Source organism: Oncorhynchus keta, unplaced genomic scaffold, assembly GCF_023373465.1.
Source record: "Oncorhynchus keta strain PuntledgeMale-10-30-2019 unplaced genomic scaffold, Oket_V2 Un_contig_3897_pilon_pilon, whole genome shotgun sequence".
NCBI lineage: Eukaryota > Metazoa > Chordata > Actinopteri > Salmoniformes > Salmonidae > Oncorhynchus > Oncorhynchus keta.
The window spans coordinates 85,001-104,726 of NW_026287488.1; the positions used below are offsets into that span (position 1 = coordinate 85,001).

Consider the following 19,726-nt stretch of genomic DNA (forward strand, 5'->3'; position numbering starts at 1 on the left):
GTCCACAGTCCACTTAGCCTACAGTCCACAGTAGGGGTAGGCAACTAGATTCCCCCACAGGCCAATGCTTGTCAAAGCGCATGGTTGGGGGTCCTTTCGGTTACTGGCCCAATACTCATTTATAAAAAATGTTATAAAAACATTTTACAGTCTTTTTTCTCCCCAATTGGTAGTTACAGTCTTGTCCCATCACTGCGACTCCCGTACGGACTAGGGAGAGGTTAAGGTCAAGAGCCGTGCGTCCTCCAAAACACAACCCCGCCAAGCACGCTTAACCCAGAAGCCAGCTGCACCAATGTGTCGGAGGAAACACTGTACACCTGGCAACCGTGTCAGCTTGCATGCGCCCACCACAGGAGTCTCCAGAGCGCGATAGGACAAGGACATCCCGGCCGGCCAAACCCTCCTCTAACTCGGAACACAGCCTGGTATCGAACCAGGATCTGTAGTAACACAGATCCTGCGCCACTGGGAGACCCTAGTGGCCCAATGCTCTTAACCACTAGCCTACCTGCCGCCCCATTGATGGATTGAGACGTGGAACTGTGATGCTCCAGCTGAGTACAGATGACTTTCTGAATGAGTCTCGACACCGGTGAGCTTCTGGGGGATGACATACACCTCGTCTGGGATGAGGTAGACTGGTACTGGGAGGAGCTGAAGTTCATTATTCGTCCCAGGCTGAGTGGGTGAGGGACACACTGGTGGAGCAGAGAGAGCATTAGCAGGGTGAATGCTCTCAGAGCCATGGCTGAGTCAGATGTGATGTCGATGAGGAAAAGGTGAAGGAATATAATGCTTCTCACTTGCTCTTGTCACAATGCTGCGCAACTGGTTTCATGTAAATGGCAGAGCAGTTCATATGCCACATACATCAGCCGCTTCTAAATGTCAAATCTAAATGGTTTGGTCTTTTACGCCTGACGATGACTTCCAAGTGAAACATTGCACAGAAACACAGAGGAAGCGCTGGTCAGTGTGCAGGTCTCCATTCTCTACAGATATAGGATCTTAATTTGATCACCCTGTTGCAGGATAACTTTTGAGGTGTTTGAGGTTTAAAAAGGCTTCTAAAGTTCGTAATTTACACCCGACAAATGTATCAACCCCTACAGATATGTCCACTAATTATAATTCACATAATAATTAATATTTTCTGTTGCTGTGATTCCAGGCCATAAAAAGTGTTTTGCCTTACATTTACAATGTAAAACTTGTACCCTCCTCTTTGCTCCTCTTTTCTCTCCTCTCTCTGTATCCTCTCTCTGTAACCTCCTTTTTCCTCCTCTTTCCTCCTCTTTCCTCTCTCTGTAACCCTCCCTCTTTCCTCTCCTCTCTCTGTATCCTCCTCTTTCATCTCTCTCTCTGTATCCTCCTCTTTCCTCTTTCCTCTCTCTCTCTCTGTATCCTCCTCTTTCCTCCTCTCCTTCTCTCTGTATCCTCCTCTGTTCCCTCCTCTTTCCTCCTCTTTTCTCTCCTCTCTCTGTATCCTCCTCTTTTCCCTCTCCATCCTCTGTATCTCTCCTCTTTCCTTTCCTCCTCTTTCTCTCCTCTCTCTGTATCCTCCCTTTTCTTTCTCTCTCCTCTCTCTGTATCCTCCTCTTTCCTCCTCTTTCCTCTCCTCTCTCTGTATCCTCCTCTTTCCTCCTCTTTCTCTCCTCTCTCTGTATCCTCCTCTCTTTCCTCTCCTCTCTCTGTATCCTCCTCTTTCCTCTCCTCTCTCTTTCCTCCTCTTTCCTCCTCTCTCTCCTTCCTTTCCCCCTCTTTTCTCCTCTCTCTGTATCCTTTCCTCTCTTTCCTCTCCTCTCTCTGTATCCTCCTCTTTCCTCCTCTTTTCCTCTCCTCTCTCTGTATCCTCCTCTTTCCTCCTCTTTCCTCTTTCCTCTCTCTGTATCCTCCTCTTTCCTCCCTCTTTCCTCTCCTCTCTCTGTATCCTCCTCTTTCCTCTCCTCTCTCTGTATCCTCTCTCTTCCCCCTTCTCTCTCTGTTTCTTCCTCTTTCCTCTCCTCTCTCTGTATCCTCCTCTTTCCTCCTCTTTCTCTCCTCTCTCTGTATCCTTCTCTTTCCTCCTCTCCTTCCTCCTCTTTTTCCTCCTCTTTCCTCCTCTTTCCTCTCCTCTCTCTGTATCCTCCTCTTTCCTCCTCTTTTCTCTCCTCTCTCTGTATCCTCCTCTTTCCTCTCCTCTCTCTGTATCCTCCTCTTTCCTCCTCTTTTCTCTCCTCTCTCTGTATCCTCCTCTTTCCTCCTCTTTCCTCTCCTCTCTCTGTATCCTCCTCTTTCCTCCTCTTTCCTCTCCTCTCTCTGTATCCTCCTCTTTCCTCTCCTCTCTCTGTATCCTTCTCTTTCCTCCTCTTTCCTCTCCTCTCTCTGTATCCTCCTCTTTCCTCCTCTTTCCTCTCTCTCCTCTCTCTCTATCTCTCCTCTCCTCCTCTTTCCTCCTCTTTCCTCCTCTTTCCTCCTCTTTCCTCCTCTCTCTGTATCCTTCTCTTTCCTCCTCTTTCCTCTCCTCTCTCTGTAATCCTCTCTCTTTCCTCCTCTGTTCCTCCTCTCCTCTCTCTGTATCCTTCTCTTTCCTCCTCTTTCCCCTCCTCTCTCTGTATCCTCCTCTTTCCTCCTCTTTCCTCTCCTCTCTCTGTATCCTCCTCTTTCCTCTCCTCTCTCTGTATCCTTCTCTTTCCTCCTCTTTCCTCTCCTCTCTCTGTAACCTCCTCTTTCCCCTCTTATCCAATGAAATGTATTTATAAAGCCCTTCTTACATCAGCTGATGTCACAAAGTGCTGTACAGAAACCCAGCCTAAAATCCCAAACAGCAAGCAATGCAGATGTAGAAGCACAGTGTCTACGAAAAACTCCCTAGAAAGACCAGAACCTAGGAAGAAACCTAGAGAGGAACCAGGCTATGAGGGGTGGCCAGTCCTCTTCTGCCTGTGCCAGGTTGAAATTACAACAGAACATGGCCAAGATGTTCAAATGTTCATAGATAACCGGCAGGGTCAAATAATAATAATCACAGGAGTTGTAGAGGGTGCAACAAGTCAGCACCTCAGGAGTAAATGTCAGTTGGCTTTTCATAGCTGATCATTCAGAGTATCTCTACCACTCCTGCTGTCTCTAGAGAGTTGAAAACAGCAGGTCTGGGACAGGTAGCACGTCCGGTGAACAGGTTCGGGTTCCATAGCCGCAGGCAGAACAGTTGAAACTGGAGCAGCAGCACGACCAGGTATCCTCCTCACTCCTCTGTACCCTCCTCTTTCCTCCTATTCGTCTCACCTGTCTGTATCCTCCTCTTTCCTCTCCTCTCTCTGTATCCTCCTCTTTCCTCCTCCTATTAGTCTCCTCTCTCTGTATCCTCCTCTTTCCTCTCCTCTCTCTGTATCCTCCTCTTTCCTCCTCCTATTAGTCTCCTCTCTCTGTATCCTCCTCTTTCCTCTCCTCTCTCTGTATCCTCCTCTTTCCTCTCCTCTCTCTGTATCCTCCTCTTTCCTCCTATTAGTCTCCTTCTCTGTATCCTCCTCTTTCCTCCTCCTATTAGTCTCCTCTCTCTGTATCCTCCTCTTTCCTCCTCCTCTTCCTCTCCTCTCTCTGTATCCTCCTCTTTTCTCCTCCTCTTCCTCTCCTCTCTCTGTATCCTCCTCTTGCCTCTCTTCTCTCTGTACCCTCCTCTTTCCTCCTCCTATTCGTCTCATCTGTATGTATCCTCCTCTTCCACCCTTCCTATTCCTCTCTTCTCTCTGTACCCTCCTCTTTCCTCCTCCTATTCGTCTCATCTGTATGTATCCTCCTCTTCCACCCTTCCTATTCCTCTCCTGTCTTCTCCTTCGGTTTCCTTCCTTCTTCTCCTCAGCTTTTCTTTTGCTACGTATTTATCATCATCTGGATGTAGGTAACAAGAGGAATAAGTCTCTCTCCACCCTCTCTGTCTCTGTCTCGCTCTCTGTGTCTCCCCCTCTCTCCCCCTCTCTCTCAGCCCTCCCACCCCCCCGGAGAAAGAGGAGAGAGAGAAATGGAGAGAGAGAGAAACAGAGAAAGAGGAGAGAGAAATAAAGCCCCTTGAATTGAATTGAAATGGAGAAAGAGGAGAGAAAGCAAAACGGAGTAAGATGAGAGAGAAAGAGAAACAGAGAAACAGAGAAAGAGGAGAGAGAGAGGAGAGAGAGGAGAGAGAGAGAAAGAGGAGAGAGAGAGAAACAGAGAAAGAGGAGAGCGAGAGAGAGAGAGAGAGAGAGAGAGAGAGAGAGAGAGAGAGAGAGAGAGAAACAGAGAAAGAGGAGAGAGAGAGAGAGAGAGAGAGAGAGAGAGAGAGAGAGAGAGAGAGAAACAGAGAAAGAGAGAGAGAGAGAGAGAGAGACAGAGAAAGAGGAGAGAGAGAGAAACAGAGAAAGAGGAGAGAGAAACAGAGAAAGAGGAGAGAGAGAAACAGGAGAGAGAGAGAGAGAAAGAGGAGAGAGAAACAGAGAAAGATGAGAGAGAAACAGAGAAAGAGAAAGAGAGAGAGAGAGAAACAGAGAAAGATGAGAGAGAGAAACAGAGAAAGAGGAGAGAGAGAAAGAAACAGGAGAGAGAGAGAAAGAGGAGAGAGAGAGAAACAGAGAAAGATGAGAGAGAAACAGAGAAAGAGGAGAGAGAGAGAGAAACAGGAGAGAGAGAGAAAGAGGAGAGAGAGAGAGGAACAGAGAAAGAGGAGAGAGAGAGAAACAGAGAAAGAGAGAGAGAGAGAGAAACAGAGAAAGAGGAGAGAGAGAGAGAAACAGAGAGAGAGAGAAAGAGAGAGAAAGCAAAACAGAGTAAGAGGAGAGAGAAAGAGGAGAGAGAGAGAGAAACAGGAGAGAGAGAGAAAGAGAGAGCGAAGAGAAACAGAGAAAGAGGAGAGAGAGAGAGAAACAGAGAAACAGGAGAGCGAGAGAGAGAGAGAGAGAGAGAGAGAGAGAGAGAGAGAGAGAGAGAGAGAGAGAGAGAGACAGAAAGAGGAGAGAGAGAGAAACAGAGAAAGAAGAGAGAAACAGAGAAAGAAGAGGAGAGAGAGAAACAGAGAGAGAGAGACAGAAAGAGGAGAGAGAAACAGAGAAAGATGAGAGAGAAACAGAGAAAGAGAGAGAGAGAGAGAAACAGGAGAGAAAGAAACAGAGAAAGATGAGAGAGAGAAACAGAGAAAGAGGAGAGAGAGAAAGAAACAGAGAAAGAGAAAGAGGAGAGAGAGAGAAACAGAGAAAGATGAGAGATAAACAGAGAAAGAGGAGAGAGAGAGAGAAACAGGAGAGAGAAAGAAAGAGAGAGAGAGAGAAACAGAGAAAGATGAGAGAGAGAAACAGAGAAAGAGGAGAGAGAGAGAGAAACAGAGAAAGAGAGAAAGAGAGAGAGAGAGAAACAGGAGACAGAGAGAAAGAGGAGAGAAAGCAAAACAGAGTAAGAGGAGAGAGAAAGAGGAGAGCGAGAGAGAAACAGAGAAAGATGAGAGAGAAACAGAGAAAGAGGAGAGAGAGAGAGAAACAGAGAAAGAGGAGAGAGAGAGAGAAACAGAGAAACAGGAGAGAGAGAGAAAGAGGAGGGGGAGAGAGGGGGAAGTGTTGATGTTATGCTAAGCTACGCTGTATGAAATTTAGGAATGCTGTGAAAACAGCATCACAGAGAGGGGACAGAGAGAGAAAATCAGAAATGTTGTGAAAACACACTCAGTCTTGTCAGAAGAGAAGCCTAAAGGCTGCTGGGTAAGAATGGAGACCCACATGATGCTACTGCTGCCTCACTGAATTAGCAAAAGTCAATCTTGGTCCAGATTCTCTGTGTCCATATGTTCGTAGTCTGTTTCAGCAAAAATTGTCCAGAGTGTGTGTGTGTGTGTGTGTGTGTGTGTGTGTGTGTGTGTGTGTGTGTGTGTGTGTGTGTGTGTGTGTGTGTGTGTGTGTGTGTGTGTGTGTGTGTGTGTGTGTGTGTTCCTATGATCCAGATGTACAGATTGGATTTTCTACAGAGTATTCAGCGTATTACTGACTCAGGCAGTCCAGGAAACAACACACACACACACACACACTCCACACACAAGGACTGACTGTGTTTATGTGTTTGTGCATGCATGTGTGTGCGTTCATATGTCTGTTGGTGTGTAAATATTCTTGTTTGTGTTTTACTGTTTGTGCTGCTTGGGAGTGTAAATGGCTTTGGGTAATTGGAGTTGTTTGTGAGTACACAGCTGATTTAACTCTGTGATCATTGCTGGGAAGGATTAAACAATCCCTAAACATACAATAGGTTATGTCCTGGTGAATCTAGACTAATATCACTGGCCTTGGATGTCTGAACGTATTATAGCCTCTCTTTCTGTTTCACCATGGACCACAGTGTTCTGGGCTGTATTCATAATGTTTCTTCCTTTTACATACTAATTATACAGGCAGGGGGAACTGATCCTAGATCAGCACTCCTACTATGAATAAAGGCCCTGATTCTCCAAGTCCCTCTGCTTCCTCTGTCCTTATTGACTGGCCCTTGAAGATCTGAGAGGATTGAATAGGTGGCAGTTCCTCTCTACTCTATCAGACATACTAGATGGAGCTATTGGGATGTTTTGTACATCTATCTAATAGTTTCAAATCCATGATGAGAAGTCAGTGAGGGGAGGGGAGTGAGTTAGAGAGGATCGGAACAACCTTTTCCTATTTCACTAGCATTGTTTTGGAGTCAGAGTGCAGTCCAGGAGTAGACCGACAGTACGGTCCGTGTTTATTCAGAGATGGTCTTCATTAGAATGCAGTCCAGGAGTAGACCGACAGTACGGTCCGTGTTTATTCAGAGATGGTCTTCATTAGAATGCAGTCCAGGAGTAGACCGACAGTACGGTCCGTGTTTATTCAGAGATGGTCTTCATTAGAATGCAGTCCAGGAGTAGACCGACAGTACGGTCCGTGTTTATTCAGAGATGGTCTTCATTAGAATGCAGTCCAGGAGTAGACCGACAGTACGGTCCGTGTTTATTCAGATGGTCTTCATTAGAATGCAGTCCAGGAGTAGACCGACAGTACGGTCCGTGTTTATTCAGAGATGGTCTTCATTAGAATGCAGTCCAGGAGTAGACCGACAGTACGGTCCGTGTTTATTCAGAGATGGTCTTCATCAGAATGCAGTCCAGGAGTAGACCGACAGTACGGTCCGTGTTTATTCAGAGATGGTCTTCATTAGAATGCAGTCCAGGAGTAGACCGACAGTACGGTCCGTGTTTATTCAGAGATGGTCTTCATTAGAATGCAGTTCAGGAGTAGACCGACAGTACGGTCCGTGTTTATTCAGAGATGGTCTTTCAGAATTCCAGGAGTAGACCGACAGTACGGTCCGTGTTTATTCAGAGATGGTCTTCATTAGAATGCAGTCCAGGAGTAGACCGACAGTACGGTCCGTGTTTATTCAGAGATGGTCTTCATTAGAATGCAGTCCAGGAGTAGACCGACAGTACGGTCCGTGTTTATTCAGAGATGGTCTTCATTAGAATGCAGTCCAGGAGTAGACCGACAGTACGGTCCGTGTTTATTCAGAGATGGTCTTCATTAGAATGCAGTCCAGGAGTAGACCGACAGTACGGTCCGTGTTTATTCAGAGATGGTCTTCATTAGAATGCAGTCCAGGAGTAGACCGACAGTACGGCCCGTGTTTATTCAGAGATGGTCTTCATTAGAATGCAGTCCAGGAGTAGACCGACAGTACGGTCCGTGTTTATTCAGAGATGGTCTTCATTAGAATGCAGTCCAGGAGTAGACCGACAGTACGGTCCGTGTTTATTCAGAGATGGTCTTCATTAGAATGCAGTCCAGGAGTAGACCGACAGTACGGCCCGTGTTTATTCAGAGATGGTCTTCATTAGAATGCAGTCCAGGAGTAGACCGACAGTACGGTCCGTGTTTATTCAGAGATGGTCTTCATTAGAATGCAGTCCAGGAGTAGACCGACAGTACGGTCCGTGTTTATTCAGAGATGGTCTTCATTAGAATGCAGTCCAGGAGTAGACCGACAGTACGGCCCGTGTTTATTCAGAGATGGTCTTCATTAGAGTGCAGTCCAGGAGTAGACCGACAGTACGGTCCGTGTTTATTCAGAGATGGTCTTCATTAGAATGCAGTCCAGGAGTAGACCGACAGTACGGTCCGTGTTTATTCAGAGATGGTCTTCATTAGAATGCAGTCCAGGAGTAGACCGACAGTACGGCCCGTGTTTATTCAGAGATGGTCTTCATTAGAGTGCAGTCCAGGAGTAGACCGACAGTACGGTCCGTGTTTATTCAGAGATGGTCTTCATTAGAGTGCGGTTGCATCCCAATCAATATATCCTACCTTCTCCTGACGTGTACTATTGTCTACTACTTCCTACACATCTAAAAGCATAGTTTACACCTTCCATCCTTCTTAAACCATTGAAAGGACACTTTGCTAGGAAGGATAAATAATTGGGACGTAGCCTGTATACTCCTTGATGTTAAGTACTTCCTGTGTACTTTATTTTGTTAAGTTGTCTACTTACTGTCTGCAGAACATCGGCTGCGATGGCATCATCGGCTCGTCAGCCAAGGAGGACCGCTGTGGGGTGTGTAGCGGAGACGGACACTCCTGTAAGATAGTCAAGGGAGACTTCAACCACACCAAGGGCAGGGGTGAGTACTGGGTTGGGGGAAGTTCTAAATATGTCTTTTTCAGTTGGGAATATCTGGATCGTGTTCATAATGGCACACAATGGAAAACGTGTTCAAACATTTTGCAACAGAAATATAAAATGAGCTTTAGTTAAGTCCAGCTAATCCTTCCCTGTGTCTGTCTATTTTCTTCCGGTTGGTGCTTAATGAACATGACCCTGATGGGAACAGAATGGAAAATGGATGAGTGTAGGTTATTAGTCCTACTCCACTAAAAGAGAGGTCAGAAATGACAGGCAAAGATGAAGAGGACAGATTTGGTGTACACCAGTTAGAGTTACATTGGGCTGTCAGTCTTTACCTGCTACACTGGACGCATTACTGTTGGCTACCGCTAGCAGAGCGCATGACATTTTTGTCAACTTTTCTCTGGAGGAAGCCACACATTAATGTATTGAAAATAGAGCCAGAGTGTAATTTTGAGGCCCTGTATCTACTTGTGGATACTATTTTTATGTTTCTGTGTTCAGTAAGAAAGAAGTTAGAGGTAGTTTCGCGAGCCAATGCTAACTAGCGGTAGCCTCATGACAAGAGGTCTATGAGTATCTGCTAGCATCCTAGATAAATTGCCTAAATCCCCAAGTATCCCTTTAAGGCATTTAACCTCTGGTGGAAAGTCACCGGGAACAATCTTAGCAAGGTACCCTACAAACACTAGGGTATCTGGGATATCTGTAGCCCTCCAGTATCACTAAGCATGTAATACACACACACACCGGTGCATCTGTCCCCCATAGGTAAAGTTCAGTTTCACAGCCAGAGCACTAGAAATGGCATTTAAGGCCGAACGTTAGTCTGAATAGAGACCCGTTGGGTTTTAATTACAAGATAACACCCCATTATTCCCTTTTAATGGCTTGAGGCCTGTGTGTGTGTGTGTGTGTGTGTGTGTGTGTGTGTGTGTGTGTGTGTGTGTGTGTGTGTGTGTGTGTGTGTGTGTGTGTGTGTGTGTGTGTGTGTGTGTGTGTGTGTGTGTGTGTGTGTGTGTGTGTGTGTGTGTTGACCTACTAAAAGGCGTGCAGATGGTCTGATTGTAATGCCGCTGAAGGACAGAAGCTTTCCTCTTTTCTTTTTATTTGTATTTATTATGGATCCCCATTAGTTCCTGTCAAGACACCAGCTACTCTTCCTGGGGTTTATTATAGATCCCCATTAGTTCCTGTCAAGACACCAGCTACTCTTCCTGGGGTTTATTATGGATCCCCATTAGTTCCTGTCAAGACACCAGCTACTCTTCCTGGGGTTTATTATGGATCCCCATTAGTTCCTGTCAAGACACCAGCTACTCTTCCTGGGGTTTATTATGGATCCCCATTAGTTCCTGTCAAGACACCAGCTACTCTTCCTGGGGTTTATTATGGATCCCCATTAGTTCCTGCCAAGACACCAGCTACTCTACCTGGGGTTTATTATGGATCCCCATTAGTTCCTGTCAAGACACCAGCTACTCTTCCTGGGGTTTATTATGGATCCCCATTAGTTCCTGCCAAGACACCAGCTACTCTTCCTGGGGTTTATTATGGGTCCCCATTAGTTCCTGTCAAGACACCAGCTACTCTACCTGGGGTTTATTATGGATCCCCATTAGTTCCTGTCAAGACACCAGCTACTCTTCCTGGGGTTTATTATGGATCCCCATTAGTTCCTGCCAAGACACCAGCTACTCTTCCTGGGGTTTATTATGGATCCCCATTAGTTCCTGCCAAGACACCAGCTACTCTTCCTGGGGTTTATTATGGATCCCCATTAGTTCCTGTCAAGACAGCAGCTACTCTTCCTGGGGTTTATTATGGATCCCCATTAGTTCCTGCCAAGACACCAGCTACTCTTCCTGGGGTTTATTATGGATCCCCATTAGTTCCTGCCAAGACACCAGCTACTCTTCCTGGGGTTTATTATGGATCCCCATTAGTTCCTGTCAAGGCAGCAGCTTCTACCTGGGGTTTATTATGGGTCCCCATTAGTTCCTGCCAAGACACCAGCTACTCTTCCTGGGGTTTATTATGGATCCCCATTAGTTCCTGCCAAGACACCAGCTACTCTTCCTGGGGTTTATTATGGATCCCCATTAGTTCCTGCCAAGACACCAGCTACTCTTCCTGGGGTTTATTATGGATCCCCATTAGTTCCTGCCAAGACACCAGCTACTCTTCCTGGGGTTTATTATGGGTCCCCATTAGTTCCTGCCAAGACACCAGCTACTCTGCCTGGGGTTTGTTATGGATCCCCATTAGTTCCTGTCAAGACACCAGCTACTCTTCCTGGGGTTTATTATGGATCCCCATTAGTTCCTGCCAAGACACCAGCTACTCTTCCTGGGGTTTATTATGGATCCCCATTAGTTCCTGCCAAGACACCAGCTACTCTTCCTGGGGTTTATTTGGATCCCCATTAGTTCCTGTCAAGGCAGCAGCTACTCTTCCTGGGGTTTATTATGGATCCCCATTAGTTCCTGCCAAGACACCAGCTACTCTTCCTGGGGTTTATTATGGATCCCCATTAGTTCCTGCCAAGACACCAGCTACTCTTCCTGGGGTTTATTATGGATCCCCATTAGTTCCTGCCAAGACACCAGCTACTCTTCCTGGGGTTTATTATGGATCCCCATTAGTTCCTGTCCAAGCTACTCTTCCTGGGGTTTATTATGGATCCCCATTGTAAGACAGCAGCTACTCTTCCTGGGGTTTATTATGGATCCCCATTAGTTCCTGCCAAGACACCAGCTACTCTTCCTGGGGTTTATTATGGATCCCCATTAGTTCCTGCCAAGACACCAGCTACTCTTCCTGGGGTTTATTATGGATCCCCATTAGTTCCTGCCAAGACACCAGCTACTCTTCCTGGGGTTTATTATGGATCCCCATTAGTTCCTGCCAAGACACCAGCTACTCTTCCTGGGGTTTATTATGGATCCCCATTAGTTCCTGCCAAGACACCAGCTACTCTTCCTGGGGTTTATTATGGATCCCCATTAGTTCCTGCCAAGACACCAGCTACTCTTCCTGGGGTTTATTATGGATCCCCATTAGTTCCTGCCAAGACACCAGCTACTCTTCCTGGGGTTTATTATGGATCCCCATTAGTTCCTGCCAAGACACCAGCTACTCTTCCTGGGGTTTATTATGGATCCCCATTAGTTCCTGTCAAGGCAGCAGCTACTCTACCTGGGGTTTATTATGGATCCCCATTAGTTCCTGCCAAGACACCAGCTACTCTGCCTGGGGTTTATTATGGATCCCCATTAGTTCCTGCCAAGACACCAGCTACTCTTCCTGGGGTTTATTATGGATCCCCATTAGTTCCTGCCAAGACACCAGCTACTCTTCCTGGGGTTTATTATGGATCCCCATTAGTTCCTGCCAAGACACCAGCTACTCTGCCTGGGTTTTATTTAGGAACCCCATTAGTTCCTGTCAAGGCAGCAGCTACTCTTCCTGGGATTTATTATGGATCCCCATTAGTTCCTGCCAAGACACCAGCTACTCTTCCTGGGTTTTATTTAGGAACCCCATTAGTTCCTGTCAAGGCAGCAGCTACTCTTCCTGGGATTCAGCAACATTAAGGCAGAGATATGCAATAAAAATATTACATGACATTACATAACACTTTTCACAACACATTAAGTGTGTGTCCTCAGGCCACTACTCTAATCTACAACACTCTGACCATTCATTCTGGACAAAAGCAGGAATTTTTATTCTAACCTTAAGATAACATTGGCCGTTCAAACACAACTCTGACACACTGTAATGGCAGTGTGAACAAGCGTGTGTGTGTGTGTGTGTGTGTGTGTGTGTGTGTGTGTGTGTGTGTGTGTGTGTGTGTGTGTGTGTGTGTGTGTGTGTGTGTGTGTGTGTGCGTGTGTGTGTGTGTGATTGAGAGATGGAGAGAAAGTGAGAATGAAGACAAGAGCAATGAAGAGGGTATGTACAGTGTGTGTATGTACTGTGTGTGTGTACAGTGTGTATATAGTGTGTGTGTGTGTGTGTGTGTACAGTGTGTACAGTGTGTACAGTGTGTGTGTACAGTGTGTGTACAGTGTGTTTACAGTGTGTACAGTGTGTGTGTACAGTGTGTGTACAGTGTGTGTACAGTGTGTGTGCATGCGTGTACTGTGTGTGTACAGTGTGTGTACAGTGTGTACAGTGTGTGTACAGTGTGTGTACATGTGTGTATTTGTAAGACAGGATTATGAACGCCTTTTACCCAATTCATTAAATTTGCTAAAGCCATTCCACCTGCCTCCTCCCCCTTCTCTCCTCTCCTCTGCTCCCCCCTCCCCTCCTCTCCTCTCCTCTCCTACCCCCTACCCTCCTCTCCTACCCCCTCCTCTCCTCTCCTACCCCCTCCACTCCTCTACCCCCAGTCTCCTCTAGCCACTGTAAGAGGGTTTCTACCTGTGTGATGGCTAAACCAAGGGCTGTCCCCAAGTGTTTATCATGTAAGATGCCTGCTCTGTGTGTGTGTGTGTGTGTGTGTGTGTGTGTGTGTGTGTGTGTGTGTGTGTGTGTGTGTGTGTGTGTGTGTGTGTGTGTGTGTGTGTGTGTGTGTGTGTGTGTGTGTGTGTGTGTGTGTGTGTGTGCGTGCGTGCGTGCGTGCGTGCGTGCGTGCGTGCGTGCGCGCGCGCGTGCGTGTGTGTGTGCGTCCTGCCCTGACAGGAGTGTACACGTCGGTAGATGGGAGATCCAAACCTCCTTGGCTTCTCCTGGGATCAATAGCCAAAACGCAGATGGTCCACACACACACACACACACACACACACACACACACACACACACACACACACACACACACACACACACACACACACACACACACACACACACACACACACACACACACTGTGGATCCCAACAGCTTGGCATGGCTTGGCTTCCCAGCCCTCCTCCTGATGAACACACTGGGATACCTCGTGGTACTTCCTCATCCACCTGGGTTGTGAGAGAACAACAACAATATTCCAATGGCCAAAATCATTAAGAATCATATTGAAAATGTTGAACATATTGTTAATCCCAGGAGAGCCCAGAGGAGGATGGGTTGGGGTTTCTAAGGTCTGGCCTGCAAAGAGCCTGTCTTGTCATTTCCAGAGTAATGGCTGTAAATGAACAGTGTGTGTGTGTCTGTGTGTGTAATGGTGTGTAATGGTGTGTATACAGTAACTACATACAGAGTGGCAATCAACATAACCCTGTGGTGTTGGTGATGGGTAGGGCCTGGAGTTTTTTCCATTCCATGTGACCTGACCAGGAAATACTCTGGGCCTTAGCGATGGGGTGTTGTTGTTAACAGCGTTTCTGGGTGTGTGGTTTGTGGTGTTTTCCTGTTGACTGTGTGAAAGGGTGCTCTTGGTAAAAATTGCCCGTAGGCACAGATCTAGGATCAGTTTAGACTCCCCCCAATCCTAACCTTAACCATTAGAGGGGGAAAGCTAAACTGACCTTAGATCAGTGTCAAGGCTAGGGACACTTCTTACTCGTAACTTGTTCCTGTGTGCTGTGTAAAGAGATAATAGCATGGTTGTGGTAATTGCAGATCCAGCCCTGTAGGGCGGCACTACGGTGAGTACACACAGGGAGTCTGTACATAGTGGGGGGGCAGTAAAGAAGAACAAAGCAGCTCAACTAGGCCGAGGGGACTTGATTGTAATGTAAGACCTGTGTGAAACTCTTGAGTTTGGTGTCAATCATGCATTGATGTCAAGTTTGTTACGTGTGGATTTCAGGTTAGGATGTGGCCCCTTGAGATACAGGAATAAATCAAACTCAGTCTGGTAACACTAAAAAAACTAAACAAAAACAATTGGGACAATAAAGAGGCATATATGGTGAAAGTTTGGAAGAATAAGCTATTTTATTTTCTCAGAAACGGTTGTATAGATACTGTGCTTTGGGATCTATTGTAGAGAGGAGGTTCTGCATCTCAAACGGACACTATGCCCTTTGTAGTGCACTACAGGCACTATGGGTCTTGGTCAAAAGTAGTGCACTAGATAGGGAATAGGGTGCCATTTAGGATGCACACCTGGTCTCTCTTGACTCCACAGAGCTTAACAGTCCCATTACACAGGGGTCAAAAGCCCAACCTGTGCCATTTTGTTGGGGGTTCCTCCTATTGCAATTATCTACATTATGGAAGACCCTCTCCTCCCCTCTTTATATATCCCTCTTTTGTTCTCTCTCTCTTATTCGCTGATGTATCTCTTTCTCTCTGTTCTTCCTCTTCTCCCTCCCTCTCTCTCTCTCCCTCCCACTCTCTCTCCCTCCCCCTCTCTCTGTTCTTCCTCTTCTCCCTCCCTCCCACTCTCTCTCCCTCCCTCTCTCTCTGTTCTTCCTCTTCTCCCTCCCTCTCTCTCCCTCCCTCCCTTTCTCTCTGTTCTTCCTCTTCTCCCTCCCTCTCTCTCTCTCCCTCCCTCCCTTTCTCTCTGTTCTTCCTCTTCTCCCTCCCTCTCTCTCCCTCCCTCCCTTTCTCTCTGTTCTTCCTCTTCTCCCTCCCTCCCACTCTCTCTCTCTCCCTCCCTTTCTCTCTGTTCTTCCTCTTCTCCCTCCCTCTCTCTCTCTCCCTCCCTCCCTTTCTCTCTGTTCTTCCTCTTCTCCCTCCCTCTCTCTCCCTCCCTCCCTTTCTCTCTGTTCTTCCTCTTCTCCCTCCCCTCTCTCTCCCTCCCTCCCTTTCTCTCTGTTCTTCCTCTTCTCCCTCCCTCTCTCTCTCTCCCTCCCTCCCTCCCTTTCTCTCTGTTCTTCCTCTTCTCCCTCCCACTCTCTCTCCCTCCCTCCCTTTCTCTCTGTTCTTCCTCTTCTCCCTCCCTCTCTCTCTCTCCCTCCCTTTCTCTCTGTTCTTCCTCTTCTCCCTCCCTCCCACTCTCTCTCCCTCCCTCCCTTTCTCTCTGTTCTTCCTCTTCTCCCTCCCTCTCTCTCCCCCTCCCTCCCTTTCTCTCTGTTCTTCCTCTTCTCCCTCCCTCCCTCTCTCTCTCCCTCCCTCCCTTTCTCTCTGTTCTTCCTCTTCTCCCTCCCTCCCACTCTCTCTCTCCCTCCCTCCCTTTCTCTCTGTTCTTCCTCTTCTCCCTCCCTCCCTCTCTCTCTCCCTCCCTCCCTTTCTCTCTGTTCTTCCTCTTCTCCCTCCCTCTCTCTCCATCCCTCTCTTTCTCTCTGTTCTTCCTCTTCTCCCTCCCTCCCTTCCCTCTTTCTCTCTGTTCTTCCTCTTCTCCCTCCCTCTCTCTCCCTCCCTCCCTTTCTCTCTGTTCTTCCTCTTCTCCCTCCCTCCCAATCTCTCTCTCCCTCCCTTTCTCTCTGTTCTTCCTCTTCTCCCTCCCCTCCCTCCCTCCCTCCCTTTCTCTCTGTTCTTCCTCTTCCCTCCCCCTCTCCCTCCCTCCCTTTCTCTCTGTTCTTCCTCTTCTCCCTCCCCTCTCTCCCTCCCTCCCTTTCTCTCTGTTCTTCCTCTTCTCCCTCCCCTCTCTCTCTCTCCCTCCCTCCCTCCCTTTCTCTCTGTTCTTCCTCTTCTCCCTCCCCTCTCTCTCCCTCCCTCCTTTCTCTCTGTTCCTCCCTTCTCCCTCTCTCTCTCTCTCCCTCCCTTTCTCTCTGTTCTTCCTCTTCTCCCTCCCTCCCACTCTCTCTCCCTCCCTCCCTTTCTCTCTGTTCTTCCTCTTCTCCCTCCCTCTCTCTCCCCCTCCCTCCCTTTCTCTCTGTTCTTCCTCTTCTCCCTCCCTCCCCTCTCTCTCCCCTCCCTTTCTCTCTGTTCTTCCTCTTCTCCCTCCCTCCCTCTCTCTCTCTCCCTCCCTCCCCCTTTCTCTCTGTTCTTCCTCTTCTCCCTCCCTCCCTCTCTCTCCCTCCATCCCTCTTTTGTTCTCTCTCTCTTCTCTGTGTATCTCTTTTCTCTGTTCTCCTCTTCTCCCTCCCTCTCTCTCTCCCTCCCTCCCTTTCTCTCTGTTCTTCCTCTTCTCCCTCCCCTCTCTCTCTCTCCCTCCCTCCCTTTCTCTCTGTTCTTCCTCTTCTCCCTCCTCTCTCTCCCTCCCTCCCTTTCTCTCTGTTCTTCCTCTTCTCCCTCCCTCTCTCTCTCTCCTCCCTCCCTTTCTCTCTGTTCTTCCTCTTCTCCCTCTCTCTCCCTCCCTCCCTTTCTCTCTGTTCTTCTCCCTCCCTCCCTCTCTCTCTCTCCCTCCCTCCCTCTCTCTCTTTTCTTTCTCTTCTCCCCCCCTCTCTCTCCCTCCCTCCCTTTCTCTCTGTTCTTCCTCTTCTCCCTCCCTCTCTCTCCCTCCCTCCCTTTCTCTCTGTTCTTCCTCTTCTCCCTCCCTCTCTCTCCCTCCCTCCCTTTCTCTCTGTTCTTCCTCTTCTCCCTCCCTCCCTCCCTCTCTCTCTCCCTCCCTCCCTTTCTCTCTGTTCTTCCTCTTCTCCCTCCCTCTCTCTCCCTCCCTCCCTTTCTCTCTGTTCTTCCTCTTCTCCCTCCCTCTCTCTCCCTCCCTCCCTTTCTCTCTGTTCTTCCTCTTCTCCCTCCCTCCCTCTCTCCCTCCCTCCCTTTCTCTCTGTTCTTCCTCTTCTCCCTCCCTCCCCTCCCTCCTCCCTCCCTTTCTCTCTGTTCTTCCTCTTCTCCCTCCCTCCCACTCTCTCTCTCCCTCCCTCCCTTTCTCTCTGTTCTTCCTCTTCTCCCTCCCTCTCTCCATCCCTCTCTTTCTCTCTGTTCTTCCTCTTCTCCCTCCCTCCCCTCTCTCTCCCTCCCTCCCTTTCTCTCTGTTCTTCCTCTTCTCCCTCCCTCTCTCTCCCTCCCTCCCTTTCTCTCTGTTCTTCCTCTTCTCCCTCCCTCCCTCTCCTCCCTCCCTTTCTCTCTGTTCTTCCTCTCTCTCCCTCCCCTCTCTCTTCCCTCCCTCCCTTTCTCTCTGTTCTTCCTCTTCTCCCTCCCTCCTCCCTCCCTCCCTTTCTCTCTGTTCTTCCTTTTCTCCCTTCTTCCTCTCCCTCCCTCCCTTTCTCTCTGTTCTTCCTCTTCTCCCTCCCTTTCTCTCTCTCCCTCCCTCCCTCCCTTTCTCTCTGTTCTTCCTCTTCTCCCTCCCACTCTCTCTCCCTCCCTCCCTTTCTCTTTCTCTGTTCTTCCTCTTCTCCCTCCCTCTCTCTTCCTCCCTCCCTTTCTCTCTGTTCTTCCTCTTCTCCCTCTCTCTCTCCCTCCCTCCCTTTCTCTCTGTTCTTCCTCTTCCTCCCTCCCTCCCTTTCTCTCTGTTCTTCCTCTTCTCCCTCCCTCCCCTCCCTCCTCCCTTTCTCTCTGTTCTTCCTCTTCTCCCTCCCTCCCTCCACTCTCTCTCTCCCTCCCTCCCTTTCTCTCTGTTCTTCCTCTTCTCCCTCCCTCCTCACCCTCCCTCCCTCCCTCCCTCCCTTCTCCTCCCTTTCTCTCTCTCACTGTGGGGTCTTTTCATGTATCTCTTTCTCTCTGTTCTTCCTCTTCTCCCTCCCTTTCTCTCTCCCTCTCCCTTTCTGTCTGTTCTTCCTCTTCTCCCTCCCTCCCTCTCTCCCTCCCTCCCTTTCTCTCTGTTCTTCCTCTTCTCCCTCCCTCTTCCTCCCTCCCTTTCTCTCTGTTCTCCCCTCCTCCCTCCCTCCCTCCCTCCCTCCCTCCCTCCCCTCCCTCCCTCCCTCCCTCCCTCCCTCCCTCCCTCCCTCCCTTTCTCTCTCTCACTGTGGGTCTTTCATATCTCTCTCCACTCTATTTTTTGTTTCCTTCTTTAACACATTTGTGTGTAAGCCTCAGAAGTAACAGTGTGACCACAGTCAGTCACCCGAGGGCCTGGGAACCAACGAGCTGCTTTGTATCATCACTACTGCCCAAACACTAGTGGGTGCTTGGATGCATGTCTGTGAGGAGGGAAGGGCTGGCAAGGGTCTAATCAGAGATTTCTCTCCCAGTCGGGTTGAGGCTGGAATCCATAGAACATTTCATAGGATCTCTGTGCTAGAATCAAATGAATGATTCAAAAGTGATGTCATAAAGCGGAAGTAGTGTATATGCAGTGGGATCCTCAAAATGATTGGATAATTTTGCTCACATATACTTCCTGGTCTCTTATATGACACCTGTTGAATTCAGAGCCGTACATCTCAATGTGTGAATCCCAAATGCCACCGTATTCCCAATATAGTGCAATGCTTTTGATACAGGGCTCATTGAGCTCTAGTCTCAAATATCACACTATATAGGGAATATGGTGACCTCCGGGTCACAACCTACCTATCTGTCTCTGGTTGAATCCTTCCTTTCAAACCCAGGCTCCGTGTGATGCTCCAGCACACAGAGACAGAAGGTCTTTCTACTTCCTTCATTGTCCTCCTCCTTGCCTTTCACACAGAAAAATAATTTCAACCCTTTCCAAATTAACACCTTGGATAAAGAACCAGCCCAGCCCAACCCTGTCTGTACTACCCCTTCCCCTCTCCTCACCTCCTCTCATCCCCCCTCACCTCTCGTCCTCTCCTCACCCCAGGTGTGGGTCTGGGTGTGGCTCCACCCACCTCACTCTCTTGTGTTTCTACAGGTTACATCGAGGCTGCTGTCATCCCCGTTGGTGCTAGGAGAATCAAAGTTGTGGAGGACAAGCCCTCACACAGCTTTCTGGGTAACACACACACACACACACACACACACACACACACACACACACAACAAGACAAGTTATAAATAGATCTCTAAGGTATATAATGACTAACATGACAAGAGGATCTGATGATGCAAGATGTGTTGAATTGCAGGAAATAAGCTTTAAACCTGCTAAATTCTCTCTCCGCCAACAAGACGGTTGTGCAACGTTTGTTTAATTTCGGTGCTTGTACCCATAGAAATAGGGGTGTGCAGGGGGGGGAGTGGGATATTCCCTAATGCTGGAAGGGGGACCTGGATGAAAACAGTTTGGGAACCCCTTTTATAGACAACCGCACAAGTTCATATTATCTGTCTAATGATGTGAACTTGTATTCCCTATAGCAGGGTACTCAACTACTATCTGAAACGGTCCAGTGACACAAATGTCCTCGGTGGCAAAGGTCCGGATGGATATGGTCATTTATCGGCGCTGTGGTTCAGCATAGTAAC

The 19,726-nt window shown here is 48.2% G+C and overlaps 1 protein-coding gene across 1 annotated transcript in view; it reads left to right on the forward strand.

Annotated features, from left to right (window-relative positions):
• Positions 1-19,462, forward strand: part of LOC127924268 (A disintegrin and metalloproteinase with thrombospondin motifs 17-like) — a gene marked incomplete at its 5' end in the record, with an annotated part of 79,217 nt that extends 59,755 nt beyond the window's left edge. The window contains 3 exons of the mRNA XM_052508831.1: positions 8,512-8,632; positions 13,038-13,112; positions 19,173-19,462. Of these exons, the coding sequence (XP_052364791.1) occupies positions 8,512-8,632; positions 13,038-13,112; positions 19,173-19,315 (339 nt within the window). The remainder of the gene's footprint in view (positions 1-8,511; positions 8,633-13,037; positions 13,113-19,172) is intronic.
• Positions 19,463-19,726: the final 264 nt, after the last annotated feature.